Source organism: Mastigoproctus giganteus, chromosome 7, assembly GCF_048544385.1.
Source record: "Mastigoproctus giganteus isolate SK-2022 chromosome 7, ASM4854438v1, whole genome shotgun sequence".
In the NCBI taxonomy this organism is placed as follows: domain Eukaryota; kingdom Metazoa; phylum Arthropoda; class Arachnida; order Uropygi; family Thelyphonidae; genus Mastigoproctus; species Mastigoproctus giganteus.
The window spans coordinates 196,554,814-196,577,922 of NC_143581.1; the positions used below are offsets into that span (position 1 = coordinate 196,554,814).

Consider the following 23,109-nt stretch of genomic DNA (forward strand, 5'->3'; position numbering starts at 1 on the left):
GTATTGAATAAAAAATTTTTTAAGACAAGTAACCTATATTGTTGTATGCAGAGTTATCAGTGGTTTTTTGTAATTAAAAATTTAGATATTTATCTGCACCTTGTACATCAGCTGTTGGGGGGGGGGGAGAAATATGTAATACTTGACAAAACACTTATTGCTACTGTAGGGTTTTAGGAGCATCAGCAACTAAGACCATATTGCTTCCAAAACACTAGGCTCCACACCATCACAAAGTGATCTACTAGTAGTTTGTGCTGTTGTAAACATGATTAAATTATATTATTATAATTATTATTATTTTGATTAATATACACATATTAGTGCTTTCATAAGTGATTTATGTATAGTGATTAATATAAGAGCTATAGATATCTTGTAAAATGGTTTCAGATAAACAGAAACCCTATCTTTTTATTAACTGAAATTTCTTGATTTATATCACTGGTTTTCTGCAGAGATTCTACTAGAGACGGAGTGGTAATAACAGGACTAGATGAACTTGAATCAAATTTTGAAGAAACAATTCTAAAGAAAGTAAGTGCATTTCATTTATTATTTTTATCGATCTGTATATTATGCAATGTGTATAAAAGCCTGATTAAAACAGATATATAGAAAGATAAAAATGGATTCTTGTATCAGCCTTAGGACTTTCTCTGATATTGCATATACATTAAAAATAAAAATTGTGTTGAGATCTAAACTCAGACTTTGTAGGTTTTTATAGATACTTTACAGATGTGGATTAAGAATCATTATTTAATGACTTTGAGGATAACCAATTTTGAAGTAGCAAATTAACAAAAATGAATTATGAAAATTTATATAAAATATAGAGATGAAAGGCAACAAACACGAAATACCAATGTATTTTTTATGCTGGACCACCAATTAATTGTGAAAGAATTTGAAAATGCATTATTGAAAGAGCACATATCTTGGTGAGATTATTTTATCTTCTCTGCTGTCTGATTCATCCAAGGAATGCAAAAATTTGTAAAATAAAATGAAAAACTACTAGCAGAAGATTCAACCAACTTTCTGAAATATTTAACATCTTCCTTACCAGTTACAGCATATCCTCATGTCTAATTTGAAGAGACTACTGAAACCAGCTAAGCACTAGGCAAACAATATTATTATGAAATTAAATGGAGTTATAATGACAATTTGCTAGTGTAGTGCATACAATATAGTATTATTATAACATCACATCACCATTAAATTACTTTTAAATATTACATTTCTGTTCACTTTGCCAAGATTTGCATATGGCATTGCAAGGAATCCATGTAACTAATTTGCATTACAAGTGTACATATCTATTTTGTTTACTGAGGTAAAAAAAAAAAAAAAAAAAAAAAATGATTGTTAATGATACAAAAACACATGATTTCCCAATACAGATGCTGTGCATCTTCAAGTTATTGCATGTGTCTACTTAATTTGAGGAAGAATGAAAATAAATGTGCTTCAGAGAAAATACTTTCACAGTGGAGATTGAAAAAAAATAACTATTCTTCTTGAGGAATTCACAACATAGTATGTGAGATCTTTTTCATTTTCTCACATGTAATAACAAATATTACCGAGTTATGTTTTTGTTGCTATAATAGTCATGTAGCTCAATATATACCAGCTGTACAAGTGTTGTTTTTTTACTATATATAATTGTATATACCTTCTAAAGAAAAAGATATTTTGAAATATTTGCTCTTTAACATTTACATTGAAAGGACAGAATTCATGGGATACCTGGTTCCTGGGCAACATGATGCTGTCACCCCTCTTGCTAGCTAGTGGATGAACCCACCACTTGGCAGGTATATAGGTACACTGCATTCATGTAGGTGGTAATTCGATGTCAATATGGATAAACATTGTGAGTTCACTGATTTTGAGAGGGATGTAGTGGATGCCCGACGCATGGGTCACTCTATCACGCAGGTGGTACAGAAATTGCACTATCCCCATTTGAGAGTATCAAGAGTGTATTGGGAATACGGCATTTCCAGAATAATGATCTCATCATGGACAGCACTGTGGGCAGAGAAAGGTGGTGGATGAACGTGGCTGTCGACGTCTGTCTTGCATTGTTTCAGCCAACCAGAGAGTGACAGTGGCACAAATCATTGCCGACTTCAACAAGAAGGTGCAAAAAATGTCTCTACCAAGACCATCGGGTGAACATTAGCTGCAATAGGTTATGGGAGCCACCTGACCCACCACAACACAGGACTCTATGCCTCAACTGGGTGAACGAGCATCAGCACTGGATGATCGGAGACTCGTCTCCTGGTGTGATGAGTCCCATTTTGAGCAGATGGGAGGGTGCGTATCGGGCGGAAACCACACAGAGCTAAGCACACCCGTCATGTCAACAAGGAACTGTTCAGGTAATGGTCTGGGGTGGGTTCAACTGGCACACGTTGGGAGGACCTCTGGTACATCTAGACATCTCTGAAATTTCAGATTATGTGTCCATCCTTGCAGACCATCTGCATCCCTTCATGGTCATCGTGCACCCACAGGGCAATGGACCCTTCCAGCAGTACAATGCCCCTCCTCACAGAGCAGTGGTGACTGGAACATGATTTGAAGAGCATTCTGCAGATTTTACCACTATGGAATGGCCTCCCCATTCACCGGACATGAACCCTGTGGAGCATCTTTGGGATGCTGTGGGAAGATCCGTTTGAGCTTTGGATCCTCCACCCAGGAATGTGATGGAATTATGGAGAATGGTGCAGCAAGCATGAATGGAAATACCTGTGGAATGCTTTTGTGAACTGGTGGACTCAATGCCTCACCGTGTGACAGCTCTTATCCGGGAGGAAGGTGGGCCTACCTATTACTAGGTAGGTATCCCATGATTTCTGTCCACTCAGTGTATAATCCTTGCAAAAATGGGTGCCATTTGTTTCTTCTAGCACTGCCACTCATTCAGTAAACTGCATAACTTAGTGAATAAACTGCTCTTGCTTATTACAGCACGTAAGCTGGTCATAGAGCACTTATATGAGCTGGTGACCAGTTTGACTTTAGAGCAGCACACACAGAGAGAGAGAGAGAGAGAGAGAGAGAGATAAAACTATACATTTGATTAGTTATAACATTAAATTTTTTTTTTTTTTGTGAATGGATTAAGTTGCCATTTATAGAAGAGATTAACCATGAAGCTGCTTACAGACCTTTAATCTCGTTTTCAGTACTACTTTATTGATACTGTTGAGCCAAGTTTAAAGAACAAGGATATAAAAATTTTATCACATTACAGATGAACAATCTTGAAAATTGTTTTCATTTTTTTTTTTTTTTTTTTTTTTTTTACTTATTTATTTTAGCCTATAATTGTGTGTAATATGTTACTTTCAAATGGCTTCCATGGTTAATCTGCTCCATAAATAGTGATTTATTTAAATACACAAAAAAACAGACTTAATTCCAACAACCAAGATAAAATGATTGTACTCGAGCATATTTTTTCAGCTGTACTCAAGACACCGAATATTATCTCTCTACCACACTCGGCTGTTCTAAAGTGACATCAAGCTGGTGGTGGCTCATATGGTGCAATTATCAAGAACAGTGAAGTTACTGAAAGCAATAATGCAAAAAAGAGATCAATGGCATCTTTTTTTTTGGGGGGGGGGGGTTCCCCCTCTCTTTCTTTCCTCCCCAGAGTGTGTACAATTATGCATAATAAATAAGCAGTACATTAAAACAAGCACTGTGCTTGTTTTAATGTATTACTCATATACATTGAGCTGCAAGACTGTTATGGTGGCAAAAACAAAACTTGGCAATCTTGTCAACGATTGGACTGTAGAGGAATTCAGTAAATTTTTCCACAATTCAATTCTTATCTTTCTCATATCGACTAAATTAACACATTAACCGCCTATTCACAAATGTTTACTTACCACAGCAAAACTCTAAATGATTATTAATATTTTAAATGGGAATTACAAAAATTCTGCACAGTGTTAATAAGCATATCTGACTAAAAGTTTCTCTTGATCATTTTTAACATATACTGAAGTATGGATACTTTGAACCCTTATATGAACCAAAATATATTGAGCAGGATTTTATCCACTGGAACCCCATTTCATTAGTGACTTACTTTCAGAAACCATAAGACTTTGCTCAATGAAAGAAACAAAGGACATAACACTGCTATAACCATTAATAAATCCCCTAAATTTTTTTTTTTTTTTTTTTTTTATAATTTTGTTTTATAAATTTTTGCACTATTCAAGTGTGCCAGTTATCAGAGGAGACAAAATAGTGTTGTCAAGCATATGTGTCCTTTCATTGGTCCTGTATATCCTTTCAGGATTAATTTAGTATAGTGTAAAAAAAAAATAAATGTACATGTAAATTACAAATTTTGATTTTATAGCCCTCCCTCCTGTTATGAGGGATGTATTGTGCACCTTGGCCCACCCTTAAACATAGTCCAACTTTTATTGCCAGCTTAAATGGATCATATAGTCAGTAGTTTAAACATAAGTGACCACTGCATCAAACGTACGTACGTATGTGAGAGAGAGAGAGAGAATTTTATGAGGTGCACAAAAAAGTGGATGTGCAGGCAGAATTCATGGATAATAGAAAATATGTATAAAAAAACCCATAATTTATGTATATATAAATCAATGGGTGAAGATACAAATGCTTAGTTTTTTTAATAGAAATGGTTATGCCACTACTCACTTGTTTGGAGAGGTAAGTTTGATTGGGGGGGGGGAAGCTGCTCACAATAACACACTTCTGCTTTCCTCATTAATTGGTCAAGACCAGTAAGTGTTTGATTCCCATCAGAAACTGGAGTTCTTTTTAAAAGCTTCCTGGCTGGGGTTGTAATTAGTCAATTTTAGGCAAAGGAAGTAAGGATTTCCCTTGTGAGATATTCTGGGTTTTTCTTCATGTACAACATGCAAATTAACCTGTGAATAGCTTTTATTAATTTGTATGGACAATACATGATAAAACCACAAGAACTAGGATTTCACTCCCCTGGGTAGCCAATGCACCAAAAATTACCAAAAACAAGATGCCAAGTATGTTAGTTTGGTTGGGGGGGGGAGGGGAAGCTGCTCATAATAACACACTTCTGCTTTCCTCATTAATTGGTCAAGACCAGAAAGCATATCTGAAAAATTTATAAGATTAATCTATTCCAAAATATAAAAATAATCTGAAAATTACTTTACTAGACCAATTTTCTGCATTTTAAATCAATGCAGAAAATTGGTATGGGAAAGTAATTTGAATCAACGTGAATTATCTGAATTCAATTGAGTTCTTTTTAACAAGACTGAAAATACTCACATTCTGTTATAATTCAAAATTCCATCTATTTTATTATTTCCATCTAACTTAGTACTTTTTTTTCAATCATAACTATCTTCTGTTATATTAATGGTTGAAATATCCACCTGAAGAGTGGTAAATTGCTTCTGAAGTTCCTCCTGTATAAAATGGAAGAATTTTTTCATTCCAGAGTAGGTGAATGACATTTCATACATTTTGAGAAAATGATGCTCCCAGAAACTAAATTAATCCTAAGATAAGCTGTATGTTCCCATTGTCTTTTTCAAGAGTAAATAATTAGGGCAATTAATCTGAAATGTTTTTGAAAAACTAGATAAGCATACAAGGGCACAAATAACAGAAAACATGGAGACACTGTTACTGACTGATAGTATTAGTAGTGGCAAATGATGCTGCAAGGAAACAAGCTTTACAGCATCAGCCAAAAAAGAAAAAAAAAAAAAAAAAACTACTCAACTGATCTGTGCGTCCTCTCTAATAATTTTTGCTTAATGTCTAATTTTTGCTTAAGTTTATTCAAACTACCCACCTCCACAACACCAGATGGCAGTTTGTTCCAAAATTTCTTTCTCTAAACTTTCAGCCATAGAGTAATTGATTACTCTATGGCTGAAAGCATAGAGAAATTTTCATACATTTATCCTGCAGCCATCCTTTTTCAGTTTATGTTTATGTCCCCTTATGTGTATTGTCTGAGAAAGAGTAAGATGCCATCAGCATTTAATTCAATCAATCTTATCCTTGCACTTGCAAGGATAAGATTGAAGTGTTTTCAAGCACCAATTTGCAGAATTGAAGGCTTTCATGGTAAGAGCATCCTTTTCTGTTCTTCACTAATCTGTTTTCTCTTCTCTGCATCCATTCCAAGAAGTCCACAACCTTCTTAAAATGAGGCTTATGCAGTACCCAAGATGTAGCCTAACCATTCTTTATACAATGGGATAATCCTTTTCCACTCCTGGGAAAATTCCTGTATATCGCTGATAAAACCTGATGAGCTGTCCTAATTGCCTGTGTGCACTGTTCAAAAAACCGACTTCACATCAGACTACAATTACCACTAGATCATTTTCATTCTACACCATCTTGAGGGCAGTAGAGAATGAAATCAGTAATTCCAGAATAACAAAATAACTAGGCACTACATGTGGACAGAGCAATCTCAGAATGATATGCCTAATTGGTATGTTATTCTTTGAACTGCCGCTGCCCATATGCAGCATCCAGCATATATCAGTATTAAACCTCAACTGTCACCTTTCAGCCCATCTGCCTAATTCCTCTAGGTCTTGTTGCATTAGCACACCTTGATTCTTGTTATTAATCACCCTGTCAGTGTTTGTGTTACCTGCAAACTTAGACCAGAGTTCCTCATTCTTTTTAACACTTTCTTTTGTGAGTTTATAAACACTGTGTGGGTCCTGAGCAGTGAGTGTTTTCCATGAAATTTTGATAATTCTTAAAAATAAACTTTGTACCTTACTACTTTTAAATATTAATTCATTTTTATTTTGGTTTGGTTGCCCAATATTTGATATATTCTGCATTAAAGATAGAGCTATGTAACCTTTACGTTTGCAACCCGTATTAAGAAATTTTATCATTTTGGAAGAGTGATATTCAAAAAGCAGTTTCTCAAGCAATCCGGGCTTATCAGTTCAAAATTTGCTTGAAACTCTAAGAGTAAATCAGTTTACCTAAAACATTGAGTAATTACTTTTTTATATGTAATTAGCATTGGCATATTAAAATTTAAAAAATGAATAATAGTTTATTTTCTTATTTATTTTTGCAGATAGAAGAAGTTGAGATCTACAGAGATTTAAGCAAGAAAGTTAGACAGGTATATGTTTGGACAATTTAATAAATTTAGTGCATTTAAAAATTCATTTTATTATTGTAAATTTAAATAGAGGAGAAGAAAGGTGTCTTATCCCATTTTCAAACTTATTTTTAGGCTATTATGCTATGATGGTAAATAACATTAAAACACAAGAGTTATTGAAATAAAATGTACATGAGCAATATTGTTTTAATTTAGATGACTTTTTCATTTGGTGGGAGGGGAATCTTGTATTGGACCATTTTTTTTTTAAAGAATGAATGTAAGATCTGTTGCAGTGCTTCATTTGATGTTTGAATTTGTGTTGGAAACCATTCTTTTTTATGGCGCCTCCGTAGCCAGGTGGGAAGGAGCAGCAGTGCATAGCACACGCTTCTTGATTAGACCGGGGTTCGAGCCCGTCACCACCAAATACGGAGAATGCGGAAAGGTCAGGGAATGACCACCGCATATCCCGGAGCAATATGGCCTTAGTTGCTAATGCTCCTAAAAACCAAATAACAAACAACAAACAAACATTCTTTTTTATTTTGATAGTGTTTTTTAAAATTTTTTTTTAACACTATCATCTTTTTTACACTCCTTGTTTACAGTAAGGATAGTTAGAATGTCTATATACAGCAACCCTCAAATTTATGGACCCTGATTTAATGGGGGGGGGGGAGTTTGACTGGCACCAGAATATTACCATGGCAAAAATGCTGAACTTTATGTATTAACTCCAGCTAGGACAACACTGACCTTTGACTAAGGTATGCCTACACTTTGTTATTCAATCAGTGTGGAAACTTTTTGCTCACATCTTGTATAACAACCCTGAGTGCCAAGTGAATGATCACAGCGATTTCCAAAGCAATTTGAAAGTGCTTTCTCTCCAAATGACTGATAAATGTGATTATTATAGTCCTTTTAATTTACAAATTTATTTAACTTTTGGCTCCTTACAAATAAAAAAATCAGCTTCTTATCAAGAAAGGAAAGGTGGCTTTTTTTTCTTTTCTTTTCTTTTCTTTTTTTTTTTTTTTTGTATATACAGGTGACCCCAGCTTAACGCTGATAATTCGTTCCAGAAAAACAGAGCGCCAAGTGAATCAGCACTAAACGAGTGCTGTATTCCCGTAATGTAACATGTATTTGTGAGTCGCAGTCTATACCACCATGATAATAAACGGTAGTAAAAATGTCAGTTAAAACATTTAATATTAATTAAAAATTTGTACCTATAAAATATTCTCCATTACATACATATATAATTATGTGGTAAGTAACTACATTACATATCAAAATTGAACTTAAAATGCCAATTAAAATCATGAATTTATTAATCCGATGGCCCTGGGCTGTTGAGTTTTCGTATTTTTGGTCAATTTTGGGTTGTACTTTGGCCCTCTTCCTAGTAAACTAAAAGGGGTTTTGCTTTAAAATCCCTTGCAGCATTACCACTCAACAATAAAGTCAACCGATCCTTTGCCGCTTGGAAGCTTGGCATGTTTTTTCTTCTTTCGATATGAAACTTCTTTTAGGCATTCGTTTCCCAAAAAGTGCTGTTTCATCTATGTTAAAAACTTATTGAGAAGTATAACACCTCTCTAAAATGATTTTAAGTTCTTTTTTGAAAGTTTCAGCTCCTTCTTGATCTGCACTTATGGCTTCTCCTTGAATTTTAAATCTATTGAACCAGCCCTTACTAGCTTTAAATGGTTCCACATTTTTTTTCCCCTAAGGTTGAGCTTTCTTCAGATCATCATATAGGCTAATCGCTTTTTATTTAATAATATTTAACTTAATGGAATTGTGCATTGGATACTATCTTCATTAAAATTATTTAGAAGTCTCTCCATTCAGTCGTAATAGCTGGCCTAGCCCTAACCAATTTAGTTGCTTGCAGTGGAACAGCTGTCTTTCCCACTGCTAAAATTAATTCTTTATTTTTTGTAATTGCTCTTACAGTTGAATCTGCCAGTCCTAAATGATTGCACACATTTACTTGTCATTGAACGGAATTATTTCGTTTCAAAACGTATAATTTAATTTTCAAATTCAGTCTTTTTCTTACCTTAGTAGGCTTCGCACCACGTCCAGATGGTGTTGCTTTTTAATTCTTATCCACCTTATTAATCTTCGAAAATGTAAATGCATTGCATTTATTATTATACAATGTTCGAGTAAACTGTCCATCACCTAACACTGTACTGAGTAATGACTAGACTTCGGAAAAATGCACATAATGCAAATATTACAAGCAGTATACTTGATCATTTTTTAAAATGCTGATCTTGGAACTACGTAACAAGCTACTGTACTGCAATTAAATTAGCATGGAAGAAAATTTCACTGAGCGGGAAAAATTTCGCAAGTCGGAGTGGGAAATTTTTTAATGCTGTTTTGCTATTCATTTTCAAGCTGTTGACTACATCACATGAAATGTTTTCATTAAACATGCCAAAAATTTAATCTGTACGCTGTTAAAACAGCTTTATAGTGAGATATGGGTTTTAATATAAGAACAGCATTATAGCGAATCAGTGTAGAGTGAACCGCATTATTACAAGGGCCTGCTGTAAAACTAACTTCTCTAGCACACTAACCTCTTAATGCTTGGTCACTGATGGCACTGCTCCTGCCTCCACATGGCAGCGCTGGTAACCTGAGTATAAATTCAATACTCAGGACAAAAAAAAATAAGAGCAAACATGGACCACCCTAAACTTGCCGACTGTGGAGCCTATAAGCTACACCATGATCATGAATCATTGCAGCCAAAAAGAATGAAAACAGATGATTCTTCACCAGACCTACCTGCTTTCCTAATCATACATTCATTCTCAACAAAAACTTCTTAGTAGCTTATCTCCATTTCTTGTGCAGCAGAGCATAGAGGCTGTGGCATGTACTCCTAAAATAGTCTTGTGGAAACATCTCATTCCAACCATTCTGGACAGCTTCTGAAGCAAACAACCTTTGGAGGCCTTCCCATTTCTGTAACCCCACGCAGAACTTTAAGCACCTCTAAAGGGGTCATTTCAGAATGGGACCTCCTTAATGCTCTCGAGGAAAAAATTACCGAAGAACTTAAAGCACAATGTGTCATCAATGCCAAAAGAATAATGACCAAACAAGATGGTGTTCTTAGCCCCACAAGGAATATTGTTCTTACCTTTAGAACTCCAAAACTTCCTGCATTAGTGAAAGCTTCCTATCTTTCTTTTAAGATATGTCCATATATTCCAAATCCACTTTGATGTTTAAAATGCCAGAAGTATGGGCATTCCTAAACAGCATATCAAGGTAAGGATATTTGTCCCTTGTGTGGTTTAAATGATCACTCCCAATGTGAATGTACATTCTGTAATACCAAAATGTCTGAATTTTCAGTATTCATCCTGCATACTCCAAAGCTTGTGAATCATGGAAAACTGGTACAAAAATTCCAAAGTACAAAACAGTGAAAAATATTTCATACTAAGAAGCACGCAAACAGATATTAAACCTGATGCTTTCCAAATCATATGCCAATGCAGTTAAAAACACTGAAGAGTTTTAAACACAGACTGATGTTACAATTCCTTCTAAAATATCTTTCTCAATGGCTAGATCTTTCCTCATGGATGACAGCAACGAAAACAGAGTACATCAAATTATACTAATACCAAACCAACTGATCATACCCCCAAGTCAGAATTGTTGATAAAGAAGAAAGATTCAAATCCTCCATGGAATTAAACAGTTAGATTGGAATGTGGACATAGATGAGAAATCAAATAATGAAGATCCAGTTCTGCTTTATGCTGATGATGAAATGGACATTGGTCATCCAGTATTTCCAAAACGAGAAAATTGAAATAGGATCGAAGGAAAATAAATTAGTCAGACCGATGCACTAAAATTAAATCCAAATAATACAGAAAATCATTCAGTGGAATTGTAGAGGCCTAAGAAGCAGTTTAGGTGAATTAAAATATTTAATACATCAGCATGATCCTGTCAGCATTTGTCTACAGAAAAACATATTTATCTTCAAAAATCGTACTCTCCACTCTCTCAAGATACAATACCACCACTTTGCTTATTGGAGGCTTGAAGTGGTGAAACCCATGTTTAGTCTCTAGAGCAAAGTTTCCGGCACCCCCCGTCCTCCCCCCATACTTCTCCTTCAACCCATGCACGGTACTAAGTACTATAGGTTTTTGATACCTTTCGTGTTTGGGGGTTTCATAAAAAAAAAAAAAAAAAAATACAGACATGACAGATGTCTTGAATCTCTGGCAAGAGGAGGAATAGCAATTTTAGTTCATAGAAATGTACTATCCAACTTTGCACATCGCTAGAAGCAGCAGCCGTAAGCATTGACCTTGGCATTACTCTCTGTTGTCTCCATTTATATACCACCAAACATATCATGCTCCACTGCAGAACTTGAAAATTTACTAAATCAACTGCCCCAACCTATATGCCTTCGAGGTGATATAAATGTTCATCACCCTTGTGGGGTTCTCTGAACATGGATTGTAAGGGGCAGATGATCGAAACTACTCAACAGTCATCAGCTAACATTACTGAACACTGGTGTACACGCATATATTCACCTTCCCACAGGATTTACCTCTGCTTTGGACCTGTTCATATGTCCCTCATCCATCTATCCTAGCAGTAAATGAGCAGTATTAACCAACATTCACAACAGTGATCAGTAATCACTATCCTATAATTTGCAAAATACAGATGGATAGAAATTATGCCTACAACCAATGAATTGCCTAGAATTTTCACCATGCCAACTAGGAACAATTTTCTAATATAATCCAATTTGATTGCCACTATGTGTATAGTGAAACAGCTACTTGGAGCTTCTGCCACCGCAGTACCAAAATCAAATACTACCAAATGATATAATGGTTGGTGGACAAGAGATTGCTTTCTTGCCAAAAGGAAGCAAAACAAAGTATGGAATGTTTTTTGCAGAAATTCTACAATGGAGAATCTTATAAACTGTAAATAATTCAAAGCCAAAGCTCGCTGAATTTGTAGGAAGGCAAAACAGGATGCATGGATTAGATTTGCTTCTGACATCTGCAGAAAAACTGATCCCAGAATAATCTGGAGAAAGATCTGCAACCTTAGTGGAAAGTATCAGCAAACTCTTCTCCAGTCGACATTACAGAGGCATTAGCTAAAACATTCTCTGCCTCCTCATCCTCTGCTTCTTATGAAGACACATTTAGTTGCACAAAGAAATCTGTGGAACAATATAAATTAACTTTGCTACAAATCAGTCATATTACTATAACCTGCCATTCACTGTTACCAAACTCAACGAAGCTATCCAGAATTCTCGAAATAGTTCTGCTGGACAAGATGACTTTTACTACACAATGCTTTGCCACCTTAACTCTAACTCCATATCCACACTACTATAATTTCACAATGGAATCTTTGAAGAGAATGTTTACCCTAATATATGCCATTAACAGTAGCCATAGCAAAACTGGGGAAAGATGCTTCCTCCTTAGCAATTATCATCCTATATCTCTGACCAGCTGTTTAGGAAAAATCCTAGAAAACATGGTTCATAAAAGTCTCATCTGTATCATTGAACATCAGGTTGCGTGGTAAAGTGCAGCTATTATCAACCCACTGCAGGATGGAAGCCTCCTCAACAATTCATGCTGAGGGAAATGAACCATAATCTGCCATGCTGGTCCAGTGCGGGTTGGCAGATCGACCATATTCAGCAGTCAGGGGCTTGAACCCCGGTCTACTCAAAGAGTGTGTGCTACTGCACTCCCGCTCCTGACCACTCGGCTACGGAGGCCGAATTGAGAGGTAACCTGCCTCAATTCATACAGAATTTTCTCCATCTCAGGACCTGTCAAATACAATTCTAGAATTCTTTGTCCATGATTCATGTGCAAGAAAAAGGAGTACCTCAAGAATCGATTTTAAGTGCAACTCTCTTTTTGCATTATGTACCAGTAACTTAACTTGAGGCATTCCGGCTACAGTAGAAACCTATATGTATGCAAACAATCTGCCTATTTCCTCTCAATCATCAAACATGGCTACTATTGAAAGACAACTACAGTTGCCAATAACTAAAATTGAAAACTGGAAAAAATGCAATTGGTTAACTGAGGGGGAAAAATTGAGGAAAAATTCACACACTTTTGTAAATTGCAATCTCTTCATCTAGAACCTGTCTTAAGACCAAAAGGCATAGAAATACCCATGACAAATTCCATAAGACTATTAGGTTTAGTTCTAGACACAAAACTAAATTTTCTTAAATATATTGCCTACCTGTAAACTACATACTTCCAAAAATTAAATATTCTTCATGGAGTATCCTCGACATTTTGGTAGTGCTGACAGCCAGTCTTTGCCGAATTTGTGCCGTGCTCTAATCCGGTCACAATTAGACTACGCAGCTATGGTATATACTTCGGCTAAAAGGAGTATCTTACGATCTCTCAGCACTGTCCAACACAGTGCCCTTCAATCTGCACTAGGTGCCTCCAAAACCTTGCCAGTCCACAACTTGTATGCAGAAGCACATGATCTACTGCTTTACCTTAGAAAAAGAGTATTCTGTTAAAATCAGAATATACAGATGGTTCCTGTCACAAGTAGATGTGGCATGTATTCCCATCACATTTAGTCTCAAAATCCCTTCCAGTCAAGTACAGCATATTCTCTGCAGAATTATATGCTATCCAGCTTGCATCAAGTGAAATAAGTCAGCAATCATTTTCTGCATTAATATATTCTAATTTGTTCAGTGCCATCTTAGCCATACAAGGTAAACATCCTTATCATCCCTTCTTACAGGAAATTGACATTCTAATCAACCTCTGTCAAAAAAAAAAAAAAAAAGCACTCTGAAATAACACGCAATGACAAAGCAGATAAGGCAATTAAGTCAACATCACAACTACCAAACAAAACAATGATAGATCCTTGCACTGATTTTACACCAATTATTAGACAAGCAAGTGAAGACAAATGGGCCCAGGCACAAAGAAACCAAACCAACAATGAATTGCATGAAATAAAACCTAAACCCAAAATGTGGGAACCCAGCATCAGGAAACATCACAGAGAAGTGATGCTTACTAGACTGAAAATTGGCCACACACCTCTTATGCATTATCATCTCTTAGTTAATGAAAGTTCCCCCCCCTCTATGCTCAATGCCAACTTTCAGTAAAACACATTCTTTTGGTATGCCCCCAGTTCAGAAATTCAATTACTGGCCACACACACACACACACACACACACACACACACACACACACACACACACACACACACACACACACACACACACACACATATTAGCATTATCATCTCATAGCTAATACCCCTCCCCCAGTGCTCAATGCCAAGTTCAGCTTTCAGTAAACATTCTTTTGGTATGTCCTTGGTTCAGAAATTCTAGATTACTATGCTTCCAGTGTTTATGTAGTAATCACAATGCACCTATCCTTCAACAGATACTGCATAACTCTGCAAATTTAGAACTTTAATTTTATTCAGCAAATCTGATTTGATAAACAGATCTAACAAAACATGAGTTACATTAAGAAACCTAGAGAGACACATCTTGGCCTTTGACACCCTTGAGTAACAACAACCTTGTTCACATTATGTATCTTCTGAATAATTTAGCATTCAACAGTTTTCCATTGAAGTTTCATCAAAAGTATACTAGTTACAAATAAAATAATTGATCGGAATATTTCTTATTATAAATAAATAAACACATCTATGCGTTGTGCACATCCTTTCCCTGCTACACTGATAAGCATATACAGCATATGCTTATCAGTGTTCCATGCTTGACAAAGAATTATTTTTGTTTTTCTCTGTATTGTGTCGTTCTACATTTCATTATCAGTTATTCATTTTTATTTCAAAATATATTTTAGGTTTGTATGCCTGTTATGTGTTTAATATTCTATATTATAAAATTATCACGCTTGGATAAATTATTTTTTAAAACCAAGCTAAGTTATTTGGCTGATAAAAGTAACTTTAGTTAGAAATTTCTCTAAGAAAAAGTAACATAAGTTATTTCACAAATAATTTATTTTAAATTTTAATAAAATTTTAAACATATACTTCTCTGTTAAGAGCAATGCTTTATAAATAAAAAGCTACTGCTCCAAATGGAGATGTATATTCATATTCACTGTGTTGTGCAATACTAGGAAACTGATGATGTGAGAGATGTGTTCATAGTAAACCTACTCTCCATCTCAAATCAAGGTGATATGCCATTTATACCATGTATTAACATAACATGGTATAAATTTGAATCCATACTTTTTCTGTAGAAAAACTGACACAAGGAACTTTAAACAAGTTTTCAATTTGATTCTATATCTATAGTTGCTTCTATGCAAAAAATAACATTCTTGTAAATGTAGGGCAATAGCTTCGGTTTGTACATAGCTTTGAGCAGAAAAAGAGTTTGCTATGAAATGCATTGATCTCATATTATGGAGGCACAACCAAGAACTGTCTAGGTGTTCGCTACACACCGGAAAAAGTTTGCAATACTACAATGACAAGGAAAAAGCCGTTACCTGGAGCTGTGCCTTAGTGGAACATGGAGTTACAAAGAATGATGTCCAAACAAAACGAAAGGCATTCCAAAGAGCAAGATAAACTTGGCCGTTGGCTGAGGTTGAAGAATTCAGATGAAGATATAGGTAAACCAGGAATCCTGGGAATGTTTGGTGTCAATCACTCGGAATGCTGACCCCTGGGGGATGGTGTACAAAGCTACCACCAACAAACTCCCCAGGGGAGATGTTGTTGTTTTGGTTTTTAGGAGCATTAGCAACTAAGGCCATATTGCTCCAGGATATGCGGTGGTCATTCCTTAACCTTTCCGCATCCTCCGCATTTGGTGGTGACGGGCTCGAACCCCGGTCTAATCAAGAAGCGTGTGCTACGCACTGCTGCTCCTTCCCACCTGGCTACGGAGGCGCCAGGCCCCCAGGGGAGAAGTAACAATAATAACAATGAGAACTTTGCAGGGAACGCTGACAACATCCTGGGAGGAATCCATATCTAACATCCTGAATACTGCTTTCCACTCACATGTGAACCCAAGCACTGCCGAGCAACTGCACATCTGTAAAGAAAATTAAGACTACCAAAACCAACGGACCGAGACACATTTTATAGTAGAGGAACTACAAGTAGCTGCCGCCCAAATATGGGAAAATAAGTGCCCGGGACCCGACCTTCTCGAGCCAGAGATCACCAACAAGGTTGTGGAGTTTACTCCGGATCTGTTATTACAACTGTTTAACTTCTGTCTGTGCACAGGAGTCTACCCTGACGAATGGAAAATTGCAAATGTCAAACTTATAATAAAAAATCCAACCAAATCTCCTGAACTCCCGGACTCATATAGACCCATCACTCCCCTCTATCTGTAGCAAACTGATGGAACGACTCCTGCATGCCAGAATACAGAACCATTACACAGCTGCAAATTTGGCCTTGCCAAACCAATATGGATTCCGATTGGGAAGGCTCCACCATGGATGCCCTCCTGAACTCCAACAGAGCCCAGCAAACGAATAACAAATACTTTTTGATGATCTCAATCGCTTTCGTCGGGGCATTCGACACCCTATGGTGGCTGAGCATCCTCGGCCGACTTAGACAAGCTCACCTACCAAACAACCTATATAACATCATGAACAGCTATCTATCTAATAGAAAGATCACAGTGAACACCCCATTTTCAGCAACTTAAGAGAAGTGTTCATTGCGGCTGCCCCTTGGGCCACTGTTATGGAACATTGTAATGGATGACTTCCTGGCCTTTTACCTGGGGGAGGTCCGGTCACAAGCTTTTGCAGACGACCTCATCCTGATGATGGCTGCAAACTCCAGGGTGCAAGTGCAGTTTAAGACCTTGGCAAACAATGCGCTGCAGGGACTTCAAGACTGGACCAAAATGCACCTTGTTGGTGTTTTACCAACAAAAAAAACCAACTCCATTCTCCTTAAGGGAACATTGAATATTATCAGACCACCCCAGATCAAGATTGGGAACAAAACTGTCAAACTCTCTGAACAATTATAGTATCTTGGCGTGATGCTTGACAAGAATATATCCTTCCAGCCACATTTAAAATATATTAGAACCAAGATTAGGCATTACATTGCTCTAGTTGCCAGTGTCTCCTGTCAGGGCTGGGGCCTGAACAAGCGAACCCTTTTGCTTTACCATAAAGCAGTCTTCATACCGGCCATCACATACGCGGCTGGTGTCTGGTATGCAAAGACAACAACAGCTGTTAATAGACTACTTATGGACACCATACAATGATCCGTATTACTCTCCATTTCTCGAGCATGTAGCACATTGAGCACCCATGCCCTTCAGGTCCTGGAGGTGGTGCGACAGGGGCTGCTGTATCACCCTTCTAAGGGTGCAACTAAGGAATGTCTCAGCTTCATGCTAGATCCATCTAACACCCTAAAAATAGAGAAAAGACTTGATTCCCATCTGCAGCAGGTGTGGCAGAGGTGCTGGAACAATTCAACCAAAGGTGAAATCACAAGAAAATTCATCCCGGACATCTGTAAAGTTTATCCCAAACCTCCCCCATGGTTTTTGCCTGGATTATATGCCTCTTAACTCTAACAGGACATGCAGCAATCAAGGCCAAGCTCTGTGCTCAAAGCATTGAAGAAGACCCTACATGCTCCTGTGGTGGCCTACAGAGCTGGCAGCACATTATGCATGATTGTCCACTCTACAATGACTTGCATTTGCAACTCATTACCAAAATTACCTTCCTTCCGAGAGATGAAGAACGTCATATTTTGGACAGTGCAGAGAAATACCAGGCCTCCTCTGACTTTGCACAGAACCTCTTCACTAGGAGAAGAGCCCTCATTGTTAGGGGTAACAATATTTCGGGTGCTGATCACAGAAAAATGCCAACACATGACTATGATGTGCAAACCCAGTAAACCTGAGAAAGAAATGAAAATACCAGGATAACAGCAAAACTAGCTGATATCTCTTACTTCATGGGATATAGACCACACTTGGAATACTGTGTTCAAGTATGGAGACCGCACCTAAAGAAAGACATCGAGCTTCTTGAAAGGGTGCAAAGAAGGGTAACTCGCCTGGTGAGATCGGCAAAAGGGCGTCCTTATGAAGAAAGACTTCGAATATGTGGGTTGCAGAGTTTGGAAACTAGACACCTTAGAGGAGATTTGATTGAGGTGTTTAAGGCTCTGAGAGGCATCAGTAAACTGAATGAGGACAAAATTTTCAAGATTATAAATGATGCTAGAACTAGGGGACATAAATTCAAGTTACGCGGGGAAATGTTTAGATTGGACTGCAGGAAGTTTTATTTTAGCCAGCGAGTTATAAATTACTGGAATAAGTTGCCTTCATGGGTGGTAGAGGCCGACAGTTTGGGGAAATTCAAAGGTCATCTGGATAGTACTTTCGGGTAAGGGAAGCGCATAGGATGATAGGATTAATTTCCTTTTTATTTAATTTTTAATTTCATTTTATTATTTTTATTTCTTTATTAATTATTATTATTTATTTATTTAATTTTTGTTTTTATCATTGTTTTGTTCGGATTTTTTTTTTTTTTTTTTTTTTTTGGCTGGTGCAGCATAAGCCATAGGCTTTCTTGCACCATACGGCCGTTACTAATACTAATACACTCATACAGCCACCACTGTAATCTACAAACAGTTTGTGCAATGTCGATACACTTACAAATAAGAAGACAAATCCTAAGGACACAAAACAAGGCCATGACTTGCTTCCCTGGACAGGATTCTGAAGACAAAATACATTTGATGGACCTGACATTATTGGATTGATTGCTGCCTCTGAACTTGTATTCTAGGAACAGGAATATGAGAATGCCAACTGGCGACCTGGACTTAAGAAGGCAAAGAGGAAGAAGAAGAAGAGAGAGAGAATGCTTTGACCTGGTTCGTTGACTGTGCTGACCTGCAGCACCTTAAGGTGATCTGAACACCCTTGGCAGGAGGGGGATGAGTTCTCACTCCCTGCCCCCTATTTCGCTTGGTGGGACTTGCCCCCACTGACTGCCTCGGGGATGCCTACTCTATTGTCCTTGTACTTCTATCTTTTTCCCCCAGCCTTCAGTCTCTTTCCCCCAACTCTAACTAGACCAACAGTGTACACCCATAACTTAATGTAGCTAAATTACTAACTTGCGTTGAAATTTAACCTCACTCGCATCAAACCATTTCGGCCTAATCTAACCTCAAGCGTTTACCCCAATTTTTTTTATTATTATTATTTTATTTATTTTTTTTTTAGGTCCTAGCCACTGAAATCTCAGTAAATTAGGTAACAGGACTTGCCAGAGTAAATAACTATAATACTGGTGTACCTGGTCTGCTTCCACGGGGCAGAGTGTGGACACTCTGCCCCGTGGGCTCCTAATAGGACTGGGTCCTATTAGGAGCCCAGCAGCTAAATGACCAGAGGAACAATGGTACACAACACTACACTTGTACAAAATCCACACACCTTTAAACTTCTGCCATTGACAGTGTTCTGTTTCACACTCACAATGTGTACTATCCAGAGATAGGGGAAATCCCTGGTGCCATTTGACACTAAACACACTCTACACTCTGGAAAGCACTGCTCAGGAAGAGATATATTGAAAAATAAATTTGAAAAATAATTTGAAAAATAAATTCAATTTCTGCACAGTACCTGTGAGCAAACTAAGTTTTCTAGGAAATTCATTGTGGAAACTCTTCATCAAAATTACCTCAGTATTACACTATACACTTCAAATAAAATGCACCTCTCCTTGTGACAATGCTTTTTTAATGCTTGCCATATGCACAAGCTCTCAGTATTTTTATTATAAATGGGATATGAATGCTGGGGCCTCTTGAGAAACTGCACTGCTGTCCCTCAGTAAACCTAGCTTTGGTAGTGAGTAATTATAATTTGTTAAATAATTGAAGTTCCATATTTCAATAATGACTTGTCAAGACAAGACATTATTGTTTTATGGTAGTAACCCCGAGAAATGTGCTTTAGTAAAATGTGAGGTGTTAATAGTGTATCTCTGCCTTTATGGTGTTGTTTATGCAGTTGCTACACGCACGCAGCTTTGTTTATGTGTATCAAGTGTGCCTCCTCGGTTTGTAATTGTGCTTTATTCCCTAAAAATGAGTAAAATACTTAAAAGGTGTGAAAAGGAAGCGTCCTGGTGAAGACACTGCAGATTCAGAGAGAAAAAGAAAATCAATATCGATAAACAGAGGCGGACTGGGTCAAAAATTCTTACCCGGGAAAATTTATAGTGGCCTCATACTGGCCATAAGCCCTACCGGGGTTTCCCCGGTAGGGCTTATGGCCAGTCCGCCCCTGTCGATAGAGAAAAAATATGAAATTGTGAAACGCTTTGACCAAAATGAAAGACCATGTGATATTGCACGTGCTACAGACTTAAATGAGGCAACGCCAAGAATTACAAAGAATGCAGAGAAAATAAAAACAACTTTGATAGCAGGAACAACTCAAAGTGTAATTAAAAATCCATTAGATTAAGACAAAGAATTGGAAGAGATGGAACGGCTATCATCTGTTTGGATAGAAAATCAAACAAAAACCAAGTTTGCTTACAATAGAAGCAAAAGCATTAGCAATATTTTATTACGTAATAGTCATAATCAAATACTTACGTATTTTATTACGATTATTTATTGTTTGGTAATGTTTTGGTTACAAATGTGTGTTCAATCTTGGGTGGTCGGAACCTAACCCTATTTTTCCCATAGGGCCTGTTTACATTGCACGATTTTGCATTGCACGAGGGTTTCTAGGAACACAACTATCGTGCTATACGAGGACTGACTGTACTTAGTTATTTAGAAATAAAATTTGTTGAAAGTTACCAAAATTAATAACTTTGTAACTCATTACTACCCATGTCTGAAAATTATCAATTGGAGTTTTAACACAAGTATTTTTATTCCTTATTGTCATTTTTGTTGTGTCCTGAAATAGAATTGTGCACTTTTATAAACTATTATACACTTTTCCAACACATTGGAATAGAAAGAAAAACAGACTATGGTTTGAAAAAAAGCAAAATTGAAAGACAGAAGATAATATGAAGTGATTCATTTGCCTTTATTTTCGGCACTAAGGAGTTTGCTGAAATTATGACAGTGGCTTTTGAGTATCTGCACAGTCATGCTATCCTATCATAAGCAGACTCTCTGATGGCACTTGGTCCAACAGCTGTTGATCATATAAGTTATGCCAACACTGTTATAACTTCTCTGTAAGATGTCCTTTTCTTGTCCCATCCTAGGGCTCTCCTCATTCATAGATGTATTTGTTTTGTCTTGGAGAGGCCTGAGTTTGGAGACTAGAGGAATTCTTAAAGGCCTCTTCAATTGTACTTAGCTGATATCAGGCAAAGGGAGTACAGTTCCTCCATTGTGAGTTATTCCAGATTTTTTTAGTCTACGCATGAAAATCAGTCCATGGTCAAAGGATAAAGACATGCTTGTACAGCAAGGGCGGCTTTATGAATTTTCTCATAGTGGGTTCAACACAGGCTCTGGGTGTCATTAATGGTTGCCTATTAGGCATTGGGTGAATAGTATTTTTTTTTTTTATTTATTATTTTTTTTTTTCAGTCAACTCTAGGTCATTTTCTTGTCTCATCTGTTTCTGAGTCAGCTAAATAATGGACTATGCCTTTGTTTTCTTAACTTGATATATTCCGATATATAGTTACTTGTCTTGGAGACGTTTCGGCTCAGATTTTGTCACAGACTGGAGGAATCCTAAGCAGCCTCTTCAATAGGGGGCTGTAGTTGGCCAATCTCAGGCAGTAGGAGTATGGTCCCCTCATGCACCCACGAATAATTCTGGGCTTTCCATCCTTCAAATCAGTCTGTGAATGCTTGTCTATAAAAATATGATGCACTATACACCTGGCAAGTTCACTGGATGTTGGAAAATTAGTATATAAATTTCTTTTCACAGCATTTAGTGTTGTATCTTCTCTTATTTACTTATTCTTTATGCATTTTTTTTTTAGTCAGAAAAAGAATTTGAGATGTATCTGGCTCAGTTACAAAAAGCAATGCGTGAGAAAGTTAAGTAAGTAATATTTGAACTTAAAACTGGTAGCACTGACTTATTTGTAGTAGTAGTAGTGTAATGAATTTATATAGGTTGGATGTTTTATATTTTAATTTAGGCTCCTTTTTAACAAAATGCCAAAAACTTAGTCACCATTTTTTGAAGGAAATAAAGAGAACTACAATTTAAAGCACTGTTATTCCACAAAAATACATAATGACTTTTATAAAGAGTATTACGTTCTAGAACCTATACCCTTGATCACATACTTAACTCCTCTCAGTGGTCAGAATGTCCAGGCAAGTAAGAAAAGGGTAATGATGCCATGAGAGTGATTTTGACTCCCAATTGGTCAATCACAGAGATCAGTAGCCTGTCCCACCCTCTAAAGATTGTGGGAGCAGCCTGGGTTAACTATATACAAAAACACAAGAGAATCTAAAGGTTCTCTTGTATTTATATATATGGATTTTAAACCCAGAGTTAAATTTTTCATCATAAATTTTATACTCTGTTGCCAAAAAGATGCATCCATAAAGCTTCTCTATCTCTTCCCATATTTTTATTAATTTTTTTTAATGTACATGGCTGAAATGTTTCTTTTGCTAACTCCCCCCCCCCCCCCCGATAGTTTCAAAATTTTTTTCATTAAAAGCATGGAAGCATTCATAGGCATGCTCTGTTATCTCAGATTTCCTGAATTTTCTACGTTTATAGCATATGCCCAACCCTCATTTTAAATAACCTTCCTTTCTTACCGAAGTCA

General features: G+C 36.8%; 1 protein-coding gene across 1 annotated transcript in view; it reads left to right on the top strand.

The window, feature by feature from the left end:
- LOC150083525 (uncharacterized) overlaps positions 1 to 23,109 on the top strand; it is a 63,350-nt gene that overhangs the window by 35,492 nt on the left and 4,749 nt on the right. Inside the window, exons 7-9 of the mRNA XM_090377334.1 lie at positions 459 to 537; positions 7,139 to 7,186; positions 22,300 to 22,361. Of these exons, the coding sequence (XP_090233460.1) occupies positions 459 to 537; positions 7,139 to 7,186; positions 22,300 to 22,361 (189 nt within the window). The remainder of the gene's footprint in view (positions 1 to 458; positions 538 to 7,138; positions 7,187 to 22,299; positions 22,362 to 23,109) is intronic.